This window comes from Ascaphus truei, chromosome 13, assembly GCF_040206685.1.
Source record: "Ascaphus truei isolate aAscTru1 chromosome 13, aAscTru1.hap1, whole genome shotgun sequence".
Lineage (NCBI taxonomy): Eukaryota > Metazoa > Chordata > Amphibia > Anura > Ascaphidae > Ascaphus > Ascaphus truei.
The window spans coordinates 9,836,371-9,848,321 of record NC_134495.1 but is presented as its reverse complement, the minus strand read 5'-3'; the positions used below and the strand labels follow the sequence as shown (position 1 = coordinate 9,848,321).

Here is an 11,951-nt window from a genome sequence, read left to right as displayed (position 1 = left end):
CCAGACACAGCTTTACCAGCTCTCAGCATCTACACGAGGCAGGAGACACGCAGGGCAGGCGTGAGACACGCAGGGCGAGCGTGAGACGCAGGGCGGCGGGCGTGAGACGCTGGGCGGCGGGCGTGTGACACTGGGCCTTGCATAGTTACACAGAGCGGGCGTGTGACACTGGACTGGCCTTACATAGTTACAAGAGCGGGCGTGTGACACTGGGCCTTACATACAGTTACAGAGCGGCGTGTGACACAGGGCCTTACATACAGTTACAGAGCGGGCGTGTGACACTGGGCCTTACATACAGTTACAGAGCGGGCGTGTGACACAGGGCCTTACATACAGTTACAGAGCGGGCGTGTGACACTGGGCCTTACATACAGTTACAGAGCGGGCGTGTGACACTGGGCCTTACATACAGTTACAGAGCGGGCGTGTGACACTGGGCCTTACATACAGTTACAGAGCGGGCGTGTGACACTGGGCCTTACATACGGTTACAGAGCGGGCGTGTGACACTGGGCCTTACATACAGTTACAGAGCGGGCGTGTGACACTGGGCCTTACATACAGGTTACAGAGCGGGCGTGTGACACTGGCCTTACATACAGTTACAGAGCGGGCGTGTGACACTGGGCCTTACATACGGTTACAGAGCGGGCGTGTGACACTGGGCCTTACATACAGTTACAGAGCGGGCGTGTGACACTGGGCCTTACATACAGTTACAGAGCGGGCGTGTGACACTGGGCCTTACATACAGTTACAGAGCGGGCGTGTGACACTGGGCCTTACATACAGTTACAGAGCGGGCGTGTGACACTGGGCCTTACATACAGTTACAGAGCGGGCGTGTGACACTGGGCCTTACATACAGTTACAGAGCGGGCGTGTGACACTGGGCCTTACATACAGTTACAGAGCGGGCGTGTGACACAGGGCCTTACATACAGTTACAGAGCGGGCGTGTGACACTGGGCCTTACATACAGTTACAGAGCGGGCGTGTGACACTGGCTGGCCTTACATACAGTTACAGAGCGGGCGTGTGACACTGGGCTGGCCTTACATACAGTTACAGAGCGGGCGTGTGACACTGGGCCTTACATACAGTTACAGAGCGGGCGTGTGACACTGGGCCTTACATACAGTTACAGAGCGGGCGTGTGACACTGGGCCTTACATACAGGTTACAGAGCGGGCGTGTGACACTGGGCCTTACATACAGTTACAGAGCGGGCGTGTGACACTGGGCCTTACATACAGTTACAGAGCGGGCGTGTGACACTGGGCCTTACATACAGTTACAGAGCGGGCGTGTGACACTGGGCCTTACATACAGTTACAGAGCGGGCGTGTGACACTGGGCCTTACATACAGTTACAGAGCGGGCGTGTGACACTGGGCCTTACATACAGTTACAGAGCGGGCGTGTGACACTGGGCCTTACATACAGTTACAGAGCGGGCGTGTGACACTGGGCCTTACATACGGTTACAGAGCGGGCGTGTGACACTGGGCCTTACATACAGTTACAGAGCGGGCGTGTGACACTGGGCCTTACATACAGTTACAGAGCGGGCGTGTGACACTGGGCCTTACATACAGGTTACAGAGCGGGCGTGTGACACTGGGCCTTACATACAGTTACAGAGCGGGCGTGTGACACTGGGCCTTACATACAGTTACAGAGCGGGCGTGTGACACTGGGCCTTACATACAGTTACAGAGCGGGCGTGTGACACTGGGCCTTACATACAGTTACAGAGCGGGCGTGTGACACTGGGGCCTTACATACAGTTACAGAGCGGGCGTGTGACACTGGGCCTTACATACGGTTACAGAGCGGGCGTGTGACACAGGGCCTTACATACAGTTACAGAGCGGGCGTGTGACACTGGGCCTTACATACAGTTACAGAGCGGGCGTGTGACACTGGGCCTTACATACAGTTACAGAGCGGGCGTGTGACACTGGGCCTTACATACAGTTACAGAGCGGGCGTGTGACACTGGGCCTTACATACAGTTACAGAGCGGGCGTGTGACACTGGGCCTTACATACGGTTACAGAGCGGGCGTGTGACACTGGGCCTTACATACAGTTACAGAGCGGGCGTGTGACACTGGGCCTTACATACAGTTACAGAGCGGGCGTGTGACACTGGGCCTTACATACAGTTACAGAGCGGGCGTGTGACACTGGGCCTTACATACAGGTTACAGAGCGGGCGTGTGACACTGGGCCTTACATACGGTTACAGAGCGGGCGTGTGACACTGGGCCTTACATACAGTTACAGAGCGGGCGTGTGACACTGGGCCTTACATACGGTTACAGAGCGGGCGTGTGACACTGGGCCTTACATACAGTTACAGAGCGGGCGTGTGACACTGGGCCTTACATACAGTTACAGAGCGGGCGTGTGACACTGGGCCTTACATACAGTTACAGAGCGGGCGTGTGACACTGGGCCTTACATACAGTTACAGAGCGGGCGTGTGACACTGGGCCTTACATACAGTTACAGAGCGGGCGTGTGACACTGGGCCTTACATACAGTTACAGAGCGGGCGTGTGACACTGGGCCTTACATACAGTTACAGAGCGGGCGTGTGACACTGGGCCTTACATACGGTTACAGAGCGGGCGTGTGACACTGGGCCTTACATACAGTTACAGAGCGGGCGTGTGACACTGGCCTTACATACGGTTACAGAGCGGGCGTGTGACACTGGGCCTTACATACAGTTACAGAGCGGGCGTGTGACACTGGGCCTTACATACAGTTACAGAGCGGGCGTGTGACACAGGGCCTTACATACAGGTTACAGAGCGGGCGTGTGACACTGGGCCTTACATACAGTTACAGAGCGGGCGTGTGACACTGGGCCTTACATACAGTTACAGAGCGGGCGTGTGACACTGGGCCTTACATACAGTTACAGAGCGGGCGTGTGACACTGGGCCTTACATACAGTTACAGAGCGGGCGTGTGACACAGGGCTGGCCTTACATACGGTTACAGAGCGGGCGTGTGACACTGGGGCCTTACATACAGTTACAGAGCGGGCGTGTGACACTGGGCCTTACATACAGTTACAGAGCGGGCGTGTGACACTGGCCTTACATACAGGTTACAGAGCGGGCGTGTGACACTGGCCTTACATACAGTTACAGAGCGGGCGTGTGACACTGGGCCTTACATACAGTTACAGAGCGGGCGTGTGACACTGGCTGCCTTACATACAGTTACAGAGCGGGCGTGTGACACTGGGCCTTACATACAGTTACAGAGCGGGCGTGTGACACTGGGCCTTACATACAGTTACAGAGCGGGCGTGTGACACTGGCCTTACATACAGTTACAGAGCGGGCGTGTGACACTGGGCCTTACATACAGTTACAGAGCGGGCGTGTGACACTGGGCCTTACATACAGTTACAGAGCGGGCGTGTGACACTGGCCTTACATACAGTTACAGAGCGGGCGTGTGACACTGGGCCTTACATACGGTTACAGAGCGGGCGTGTGACACTGGGCCTTACATACAGTTACAGAGCGGGCGTGTGACACTGGGCCTTACATACAGTTACAGAGCGGGCGTGTGACACTGGGCCTTACATACAGTTACAGAGCGGGCGTGTGACACTGGGCCTTACATACGGTTACAGAGCGGGCGTGTGACACTGGGCCTTACATACAGTTACAGAGCGGGCGTGTGACACTGGGCCTTACATACAGTTACAGAGCGGGCGTGTGACACTGGGCCTTACATACAGTTACAGAGCGGGCGTGTGACACAGGGCCTTACATACAGTTACAGAGCGGGCGTGTGACACTGGGCCTTACATACAGTTACAGAGCGGGCGTGTGACACTGGGCCTTACATACAGTTACAGAGCGGGCGTGTGACACTGGGCCTTACATACAGTTACAGAGCGGGCGTGTGACACTGGGCCTTACATACGGTTACAGAGCGGGCGTGTGACACTGGGCCTTACATACAGTTACAGAGCGGGCGTGTGACACTGGGCCTTACATACGGTTACAGAGCGGGCGTGTGACACTGGGCCTTACATACAGTTACAGAGCGGGCGTGTGACACTGGGCCTTACATACAGTTACAGAGCGGGCGTGTGACACTGGGCCTTACATACAGTTACAGAGCGGGCGTGTGACACTGGGCCTTACATACAGTTACAGAGCGGGCGTGTGACACTGGGCCTTACATACAGTTACAGAGCGGGCGTGTGACACTGGGCCTTACATACAGTTACAGAGCGGGCGTGTGACACTGGGCCTTACATACAGTTACAGAGCGGGCGTGTGACACTGGGCCTTACATACAGTTACAGAGCGGGCGTGTGACACTGGGCCTTACATACAGTTACAGAGCGGGCGTGTGACACTGGGCCTTACATACAGTTACAGAGCGGGCGTGTGACACTGGGCCTTACATACAGTTACAGAGCGGGCGTGTGACACTGGGCCTTACATACAGTTACAGAGCGGGCGTGTGACACTGGGCCTTACATACAGTTACAGAGCGGGCGTGTGACACTGGGCCTTACATACAGTTACAGAGCGGGCGTGTGACACTGGGCCTTACATACAGTTACAGAGCGGGCGTGTGACACTGGGCCTTACATACAGTTACAGAGCGGGCGTGTGACACTGGGCCTTACATACAGTTACAGAGCGGGCGTGTGACACAGGGCCTTACATACGGTTACAGAGCGGGCGTGTGACACTGGGCCTTACATACAGTTACAGAGCGGGCGTGTGACACTGGGCCTTACATACAGTTACAGAGCGGGCGTGTGACACTGGGCCTTACATACGGTTACAGAGCGGGCGTGTGACACTGGGCCTTACATACAGTTACAGAGCGGGCGTGTGACACTGGGCCTTACATACAGTTACAGAGCGGGCGTGTGACACTGGGCCTTACATACAGTTACAGAGCGGGCGTGTGACACTGGGCCTTACATACAGTTACAGAGCGGGCGTGTGACACTGGGCCTTACATACGGTTACAGAGCGGGCGTGTGACACTGGGCCTTACATACAGTTACAGAGCGGGCGTGTGACACTGGCCTTACATACAGTTACAGAGCGGGCGTGTGACACTGGGCCTTACATACAGTTACAGAGCGGGCGTGTGACACTGGGCCTTACATACAGTTACAGAGCGGGCGTGTGACACTGGGCCTTACATACAGTTACAGAGCGGGCGTGTGACACTGGGCCTTACATACAGTTACAGAGCGGGCGTGTGACACTGGGCCTTACATACAGTTACAGAGCGGGCGTGTGACACTGGGCCTTACATACAGTTACAGAGCGGGCGTGTGACACTGGGCCTTACATACAGTTACAGAGCGGGCGTGTGACACTGGGCCTTACATACAGTTACAGAGCGGGCGTGTGACACTGGGCCTTACATACAGTTACAGAGCGGGCGTGTGACACTGGGCCTTACATACAGTTACAGAGCGGGCGTGTGACACTGGGCTGGCCTTACATACGGTTACAGAGCGGGCGTGTGACACTGGGCCTTACATACAGTTACAGAGCGGGCGTGTGACACAGGGCCTTACATACAGTTACAGAGCGGGCGTGTGACACTGGGCCTTACATACAGTTACAGAGCGGGCGTGTGACACAGGGCCTTACATACAGTTACAGAGCGGGCGTGTGACACTGGCCTTACATACAGTTACAGAGCGGGCGTGTGACACTGGGCCTTACATACAGTTACAGAGCGGGCGTGTGACACTGGCCTTACATACAGTTACAGAGCGGGCGTGTGACACTGGGCCTTACATACAGTTACAGAGCGGGCGTGTGACACTGGGCCTTACATACAGTTACAGAGCGGGCGTGTGACACTGGGCCTTACATACAGGTTACAGAGCGGGCGTGTGACACTGGGCCTTACATACAGTTACAGAGCGGGCGTGTGACACTGGGCCTTACATACAGTTACAGAGCGGGCGTGTGACACTGGGCCTTACATACAGTTACAGAGCGGGCGTGTGACACTGGGCCTTACATACAGTTACAGAGCGGGCGTGTGACACTGGGCCTTACATACAGTTACAGAGCGGGCGTGTGACACTGGGCCTTACATACAGTTACAGAGCGGCGTGTGACACTGGGCCTTACATACAGTTACAGAGCGGGCGTGTGACACTGGGCCTTACATACAGTTACAGAGCGGGCGTGTGACACTGGGCCTTACATACAGTTACAGAGCGGGCGTGTGACACTGGGCCTTACATACAGTTACAGAGCGGGCGTGTGACACTGGGCCTTACATACAGTTACAGAGCGGGCGTGTGACACTGGGCCTTACATACAGTTACAGAGCGGGCGTGTGACACTGGGCCTTACATACAGTTACAGAGCGGGCGTGTGACACTGGGCCTTACATACAGTTACAGAGCGGGCGTGTGACACTGGGCCTTACATACAGTTACAGAGCGGGCGTGTGACACTGGGCCTTACATACAGTTACAGAGCGGGCGTGTGACACTGGGCCTTACATACAGTTACAGAGCGGGCGTGTGACACTGGGCCTTACATACAGTTACAGAGCGGGCGTGTGACACTGGGCCTTACATACAGTTACAGAGCGGGCGTGTGACACTGGGCCTTACATACAGTTACAGAGCGGGCGTGTGACACTGGGCCTTACATACAGTTACAGAGCGGGCGTGTGACACTGGGCCTTACATACAGTTACAGAGCGGGCGTGTGACACTGGGCCTTACATACAGTTACAGAGCGGGCGTGTGACACTGGGCCTTACATACAGTTACAGAGCGGGCGTGTGACACTGGGCCTTACATACAGTTACAGAGCGGGCGTGTGACACTGGGCCTTACATACAGTTACAGAGCGGGCGTGTGACACTGGGCCTTACATACAGTTACAGAGCGGGCGTGTGACACTGGGCCTTACATACAGTTACAGAGCGGGCGTGTGACACTGGGCCTTACATACAGTTACAGAGCGGGCGTGTGACACAGGGCCTTACATACAGTTACAGAGCGGGCGTGTGACACTGGGCCTTACATACAGTTACAGAGCGGGCGTGTGACACTGGGCCTTACATACAGTTACAGAGCGGGCGTGTGACACTGGGCCTTACATACAGTTACAGAGCGGGCGTGTGACACTGGGCCTTACATACAGTTACAGAGCGGGCGTGTGACACTGGGCCTTACATACAGTTACAGAGCGGGCGTGTGACACTGGGCCTTACATACAGTTACAGAGCGGGCGTGTGACACTGGGCCTTACATACAGTTACAGAGCGGGCGTGTGACACTGGGCCTTACATACAGTTACAGAGCGGGCGTGTGACACTGGGCCTTACATACAGTTACAGAGCGGGCGTGTGACACTGGGCCTTACATACAGTTACAGAGCGGGCGTGTGACACTGGGCCTTACATACAGTTACAGAGCGGGCGTGTGACACTGGGCCTTACATACAGTTACAGAGCGGGCGTGTGACACTGGGCCTTACATACAGTTACAGAGCGGGCGTGTGACACTGGGCCTTACATACAGTTACAGAGCGGGCGTGTGACACTGGGCCTTACATACAGTTACAGAGCGGGCGTGTGACACTGGGCCTTACATACAGTTACAGAGCGGGCGTGTGACACTGGGCCTTACATACAGTTACAGAGCGGGCGTGTGACACTGGGCCTTACATACAGTTACAGAGCGGGCGTGTGACACTGGGCCTTACATACAGTTACAGAGCGGGCGTGTGACACTGGGCCTTACATACAGTTACAGAGCGGGCGTGTGACACTGGGCCTTACATACAGTTACAGAGCGGGCGTGTGACACTGGGCCTTACATACAGTTACAGAGCGGGCGTGTGACACTGGGCCTTACATACAGTTACAGAGCGGGCGTGTGACACTGGGCCTTACATACAGTTACAGAGCGGGCGTGTGACACTGGGCCTTACATACAGTTACAGAGCGGGCGTGTGACACTGGGCCTTACATACAGTTACAGAGCGGGCGTGTGACACTGGGCCTTACATACAGTTACAGAGCGGGCGTGTGACACTGGGCCTTACATACAGTTACAGAGCGGGCGTGTGACACTGGGCCTTACATACAGTTACAGAGCGGGCGTGTGACACTGGGCCTTACATACAGTTACAGAGCGGGCGTGTGACACTGGGCCTTACATACAGTTACAGAGCGGGCGTGTGACACTGGGCCTTACATACAGTTACAGAGCGGGCGTGTGACACTGGGCCTTACATACAGTTACAGAGCGGGCGTGTGACACTGGGCCTTACATACAGTTACAGAGCGGGCGTGTGACACTGGGCCTTACATACAGTTACAGAGCGGGCGTGTGACACTGGGCCTTACATACAGTTACAGAGCGGGCGTGTGACACTGGGCCTTACATACAGTTACAGAGCGGGCGTGTGACACTGGGCCTTACATACAGTTACAGAGCGGGCGTGTGACACTGGGCCTTACATACAGTTACAGAGCGGGCGTGTGACACTGGGCCTTACATACAGTTACAGAGCGGGCGTGTGACACTGGGCCTTACATACAGTTACAGAGCGGGCGTGTGACACTGGGCCTTACATACAGTTACAGAGCGGGCGTGTGACACTGGGCCTTACATACAGTTACAGAGCGGGCGTGTGACACTGGGCCTTACATACAGTTACAGAGCGGGCGTGTGACACTGGGCCTTACATACAGTTACAAGCGGGCGTGTGACACTGGGCCTTACATACAGTTACAGAGCGGGCGTGTGACACTGGGCCTTACATACAGTTACAGAGCGGGCGTGTGACACTGGGCCTTACATACAGTTACAGAGCGGGCGTGTGACACTGGGCCTTACATACAGTTACAGAGCGGGCGTGTGACACTGGGCCTTACATACAGTTACAGAGCGGGCGTGTGACACTGGGCCTTACATACAGTTACAGAGCGGGCGTGTGACACTGGGCCTTACATACAGTTACAGAGCGGGCGTGTGACACTGGGCCTTACATACAGTTACAGAGCGGGCGTGTGACACTGGGCCTTACATACAGTTACAGAGCGGGCGTGTGACACTGGGCCTTACATACAGTTACAGAGCGGGCGTGTGACACTGGGCCTTACATACAGTTACAGAGCGGGCGTGTGACACTGGGCCTTACATACAGTTACAGAGCGGGCGTGTGACACTGGGCCTTACATACAGTTACAGAGCGGGCGTGTGACACTGGGCCTTACATACAGTTACAGAGCGGGCGTGTGACACTGGGCCTTACATACAGTTACAGAGCGGGCGTGTGACACTGGGCCTTACATACAGTTACAGAGCGGGCGTGTGACACTGGGCCTTACATACAGTTACAGAGCGGGCGTGTGACACTGGGCCTTACATACAGTTACAGAGCGGGCGTGTGACACTGGGCCTTACATACAGTTACAGAGCGGGCGTGTGACACTGGGCCTTACATACAGTTACAGAGCGGGCGTGTGACACTGGGCCTTACATACAGTTACAGAGCGGGCGTGTGACACTGGCCTTACATACAGTTACAGAGCGGGCGTGTGACACTGGGCCTTACATACAGTTACAGAGCGGGCGTGTGACACTGGGCCTTACATACAGTTACAGAGCGGGCGTGTGACACTGGCCTTACATACAGTTACAGAGCGGGCGTGTGACACTGGGCCTTACATACGGTTACAGAGCGGGCGTGTGACACTGGGCCTTACATACAGTTACAGAGCGGGCGTGTGACACTGGGCCTTACATACAGTTACAGAGCGGGCGTGTGACACTGGGCCTTACATACAGTTACAGAGCGGGCGTGTGACACTGGGCCTTACATACAGTTACAGAGCGGGCGTGTGACACTGGCCTTACATACAGTTACAGAGCGGGCGTGTGACACTGGGCCTTACATACAGTTACAGAGCGGGCGTGTGACACTGGGCCTTACATACAGTTACAGAGCGGGCGTGTGACACTGGCCTTACATACAGTTACAGAGCGGGCGTGTGACACTGGGCCTTACATACAGTTACAGAGCGGGCGTGTGACACTGGGCCTTACATACAGTTACAGAGCGGGCGTGTGACACTGGGCCTTACATACAGTTACAGAGCGGGCGTGTGACACTGGGCCTTACATACAGTTACAGAGCGGGCGTGTGACACTGGCCTTACATACGGTTACAGAGCGGGCGTGTGACACTGGGCCTTACATACAGTTACAGAGCGGGCGTGTGACACTGGGCCTTACATACAGTTACAGAGCGGGCGTGTGACACTGGGCCTTACATACAGTTACAGAGCGGGCGTGTGACACTGGGCCTTACATACAGTTACAGAGCGGGCGTGTGACACTGGGCCTTACATACAGTTACAGAGCGGGCGTGTGACACTGGGCCTTACATACAGTTACAGAGCGGGCGTGTGACACTGGGCCTTACATACAGTTACAGAGCGGGCGTGTGACACTGGCCTTACATACAGTTACAGAGCGGGCGTGTGACACTGGGCCTTACATACAGTTACAGAGCGGGCGTGTGACACTGGGCCTTACATACAGTTACAGAGCGGGCGTGTGACACTGGGCCTTACATACAGTTACAGAGCGGGGCGTGTGACACTGGGCCTTACATACAGTTACAGAGCGGGCGTGTGACACTGGGCCTTACATACAGTTACAGAGCGGGCGTGTGACACTGGGCCTTACATACAGTTACAGAGCGGGCGTGTGACACTGGGCCTTACATACAGTTACAGAGCGGGCGTGTGACACTGGGCCTTACATACAGTTACAGAGCGGGCGTGTGACACTGGGCCTTACATACAGTTACAGAGCGGGCGTGTGACACTGGGGCCTTACATACAGTTACAGAGCGGGCGTGTGACACTGGGCCTTACATACAGTTACAGAGCGGGCGTGTGACACAGGGCCTTACATACAGTTACAGAGCGGGCGTGTGACACTGGGCCTTACATACAGTTACAGAGCGGGCGTGTGACACTGGGCCTTACATACAGTTACAGAGCGGGCGTGTGACACTGGGCCTTACATACAGTTACAGAGCGGGCGTGTGACACTGGGCCTTACATACAGTTACAGAGCGGGCGTGTGACACTGGGCCTTACATACAGTTACAGAGCGGGCGTGTGACACTGGGCCTTACATACAGTTACAGAGCGGGCGTGTGACACTGGGCCTTACATACAGTTACAGAGCGGGCGTGTGACACTGGGCCTTACATACAGTTACAGAGCGGGCGTGTGACACTGGGCCTTACATACAGTTACAGAGCGGGCGTGTGACACTGGGCCTTACATACAGTTACAGAGCGGGCGTGTGACACTGGGCCTTACATACAGTTACAGAGCGGGCGTGTGACACTGGGCCTTACATACGGTTACAGAGCGGGCGTGTGACACTGGGCCTTACATACAGTTACAGAGCGGGCGTGTGACACTGGGCCTTACATACAGTTACAGAGCGGGCGTGTGACACTGGGCCTTACATACAGTTACAGAGCGGGGCGTGTGACACTGGGCCTTACATACAGTTACAGAGCGGGCGTGTGACACTGGGCCTTACATACGGTTACAGAGCGGGCGTGTGACACTGGGCCTTACATACAGTTACAGAGCGGGCGTGTGACACTGGGCCTTACATACAGTTACAGAGCGGGCGTGTGACACTGGGCCTTACATACAGTTACAGAGCGGGCGTGTGACACTGGGCCTTACATACAGTTACAGAGCGGGCGTGTGACACTGGCCTTACATACAGTTACAGAGCGGGCGTGTGACACTGGCCTTACATACAGTTACAGAGCGGGCGTGTGACACTGGGCCTTACATACAGTTACAGAGCGGGGCGTGTGACACTGGGCCTTACATACGGTTACAGAGCGG

General features: G+C 55.6%; 1 protein-coding gene across 1 annotated transcript in view; it reads right to left on the bottom strand.

Moving 5' to 3' along the window:
* The window catches only part of RNF10 (ring finger protein 10), a 44,789-nt gene that overhangs the window by 6,822 nt on the left and 26,016 nt on the right, over positions 1-11,951 (bottom strand). Inside the window, exon 15 of the mRNA XM_075569221.1 lies at positions 7-29. Within this exon, the coding sequence (XP_075425336.1) occupies positions 7-29 (23 nt within the window). The remainder of the gene's footprint in view (positions 1-6; positions 30-11,951) is intronic.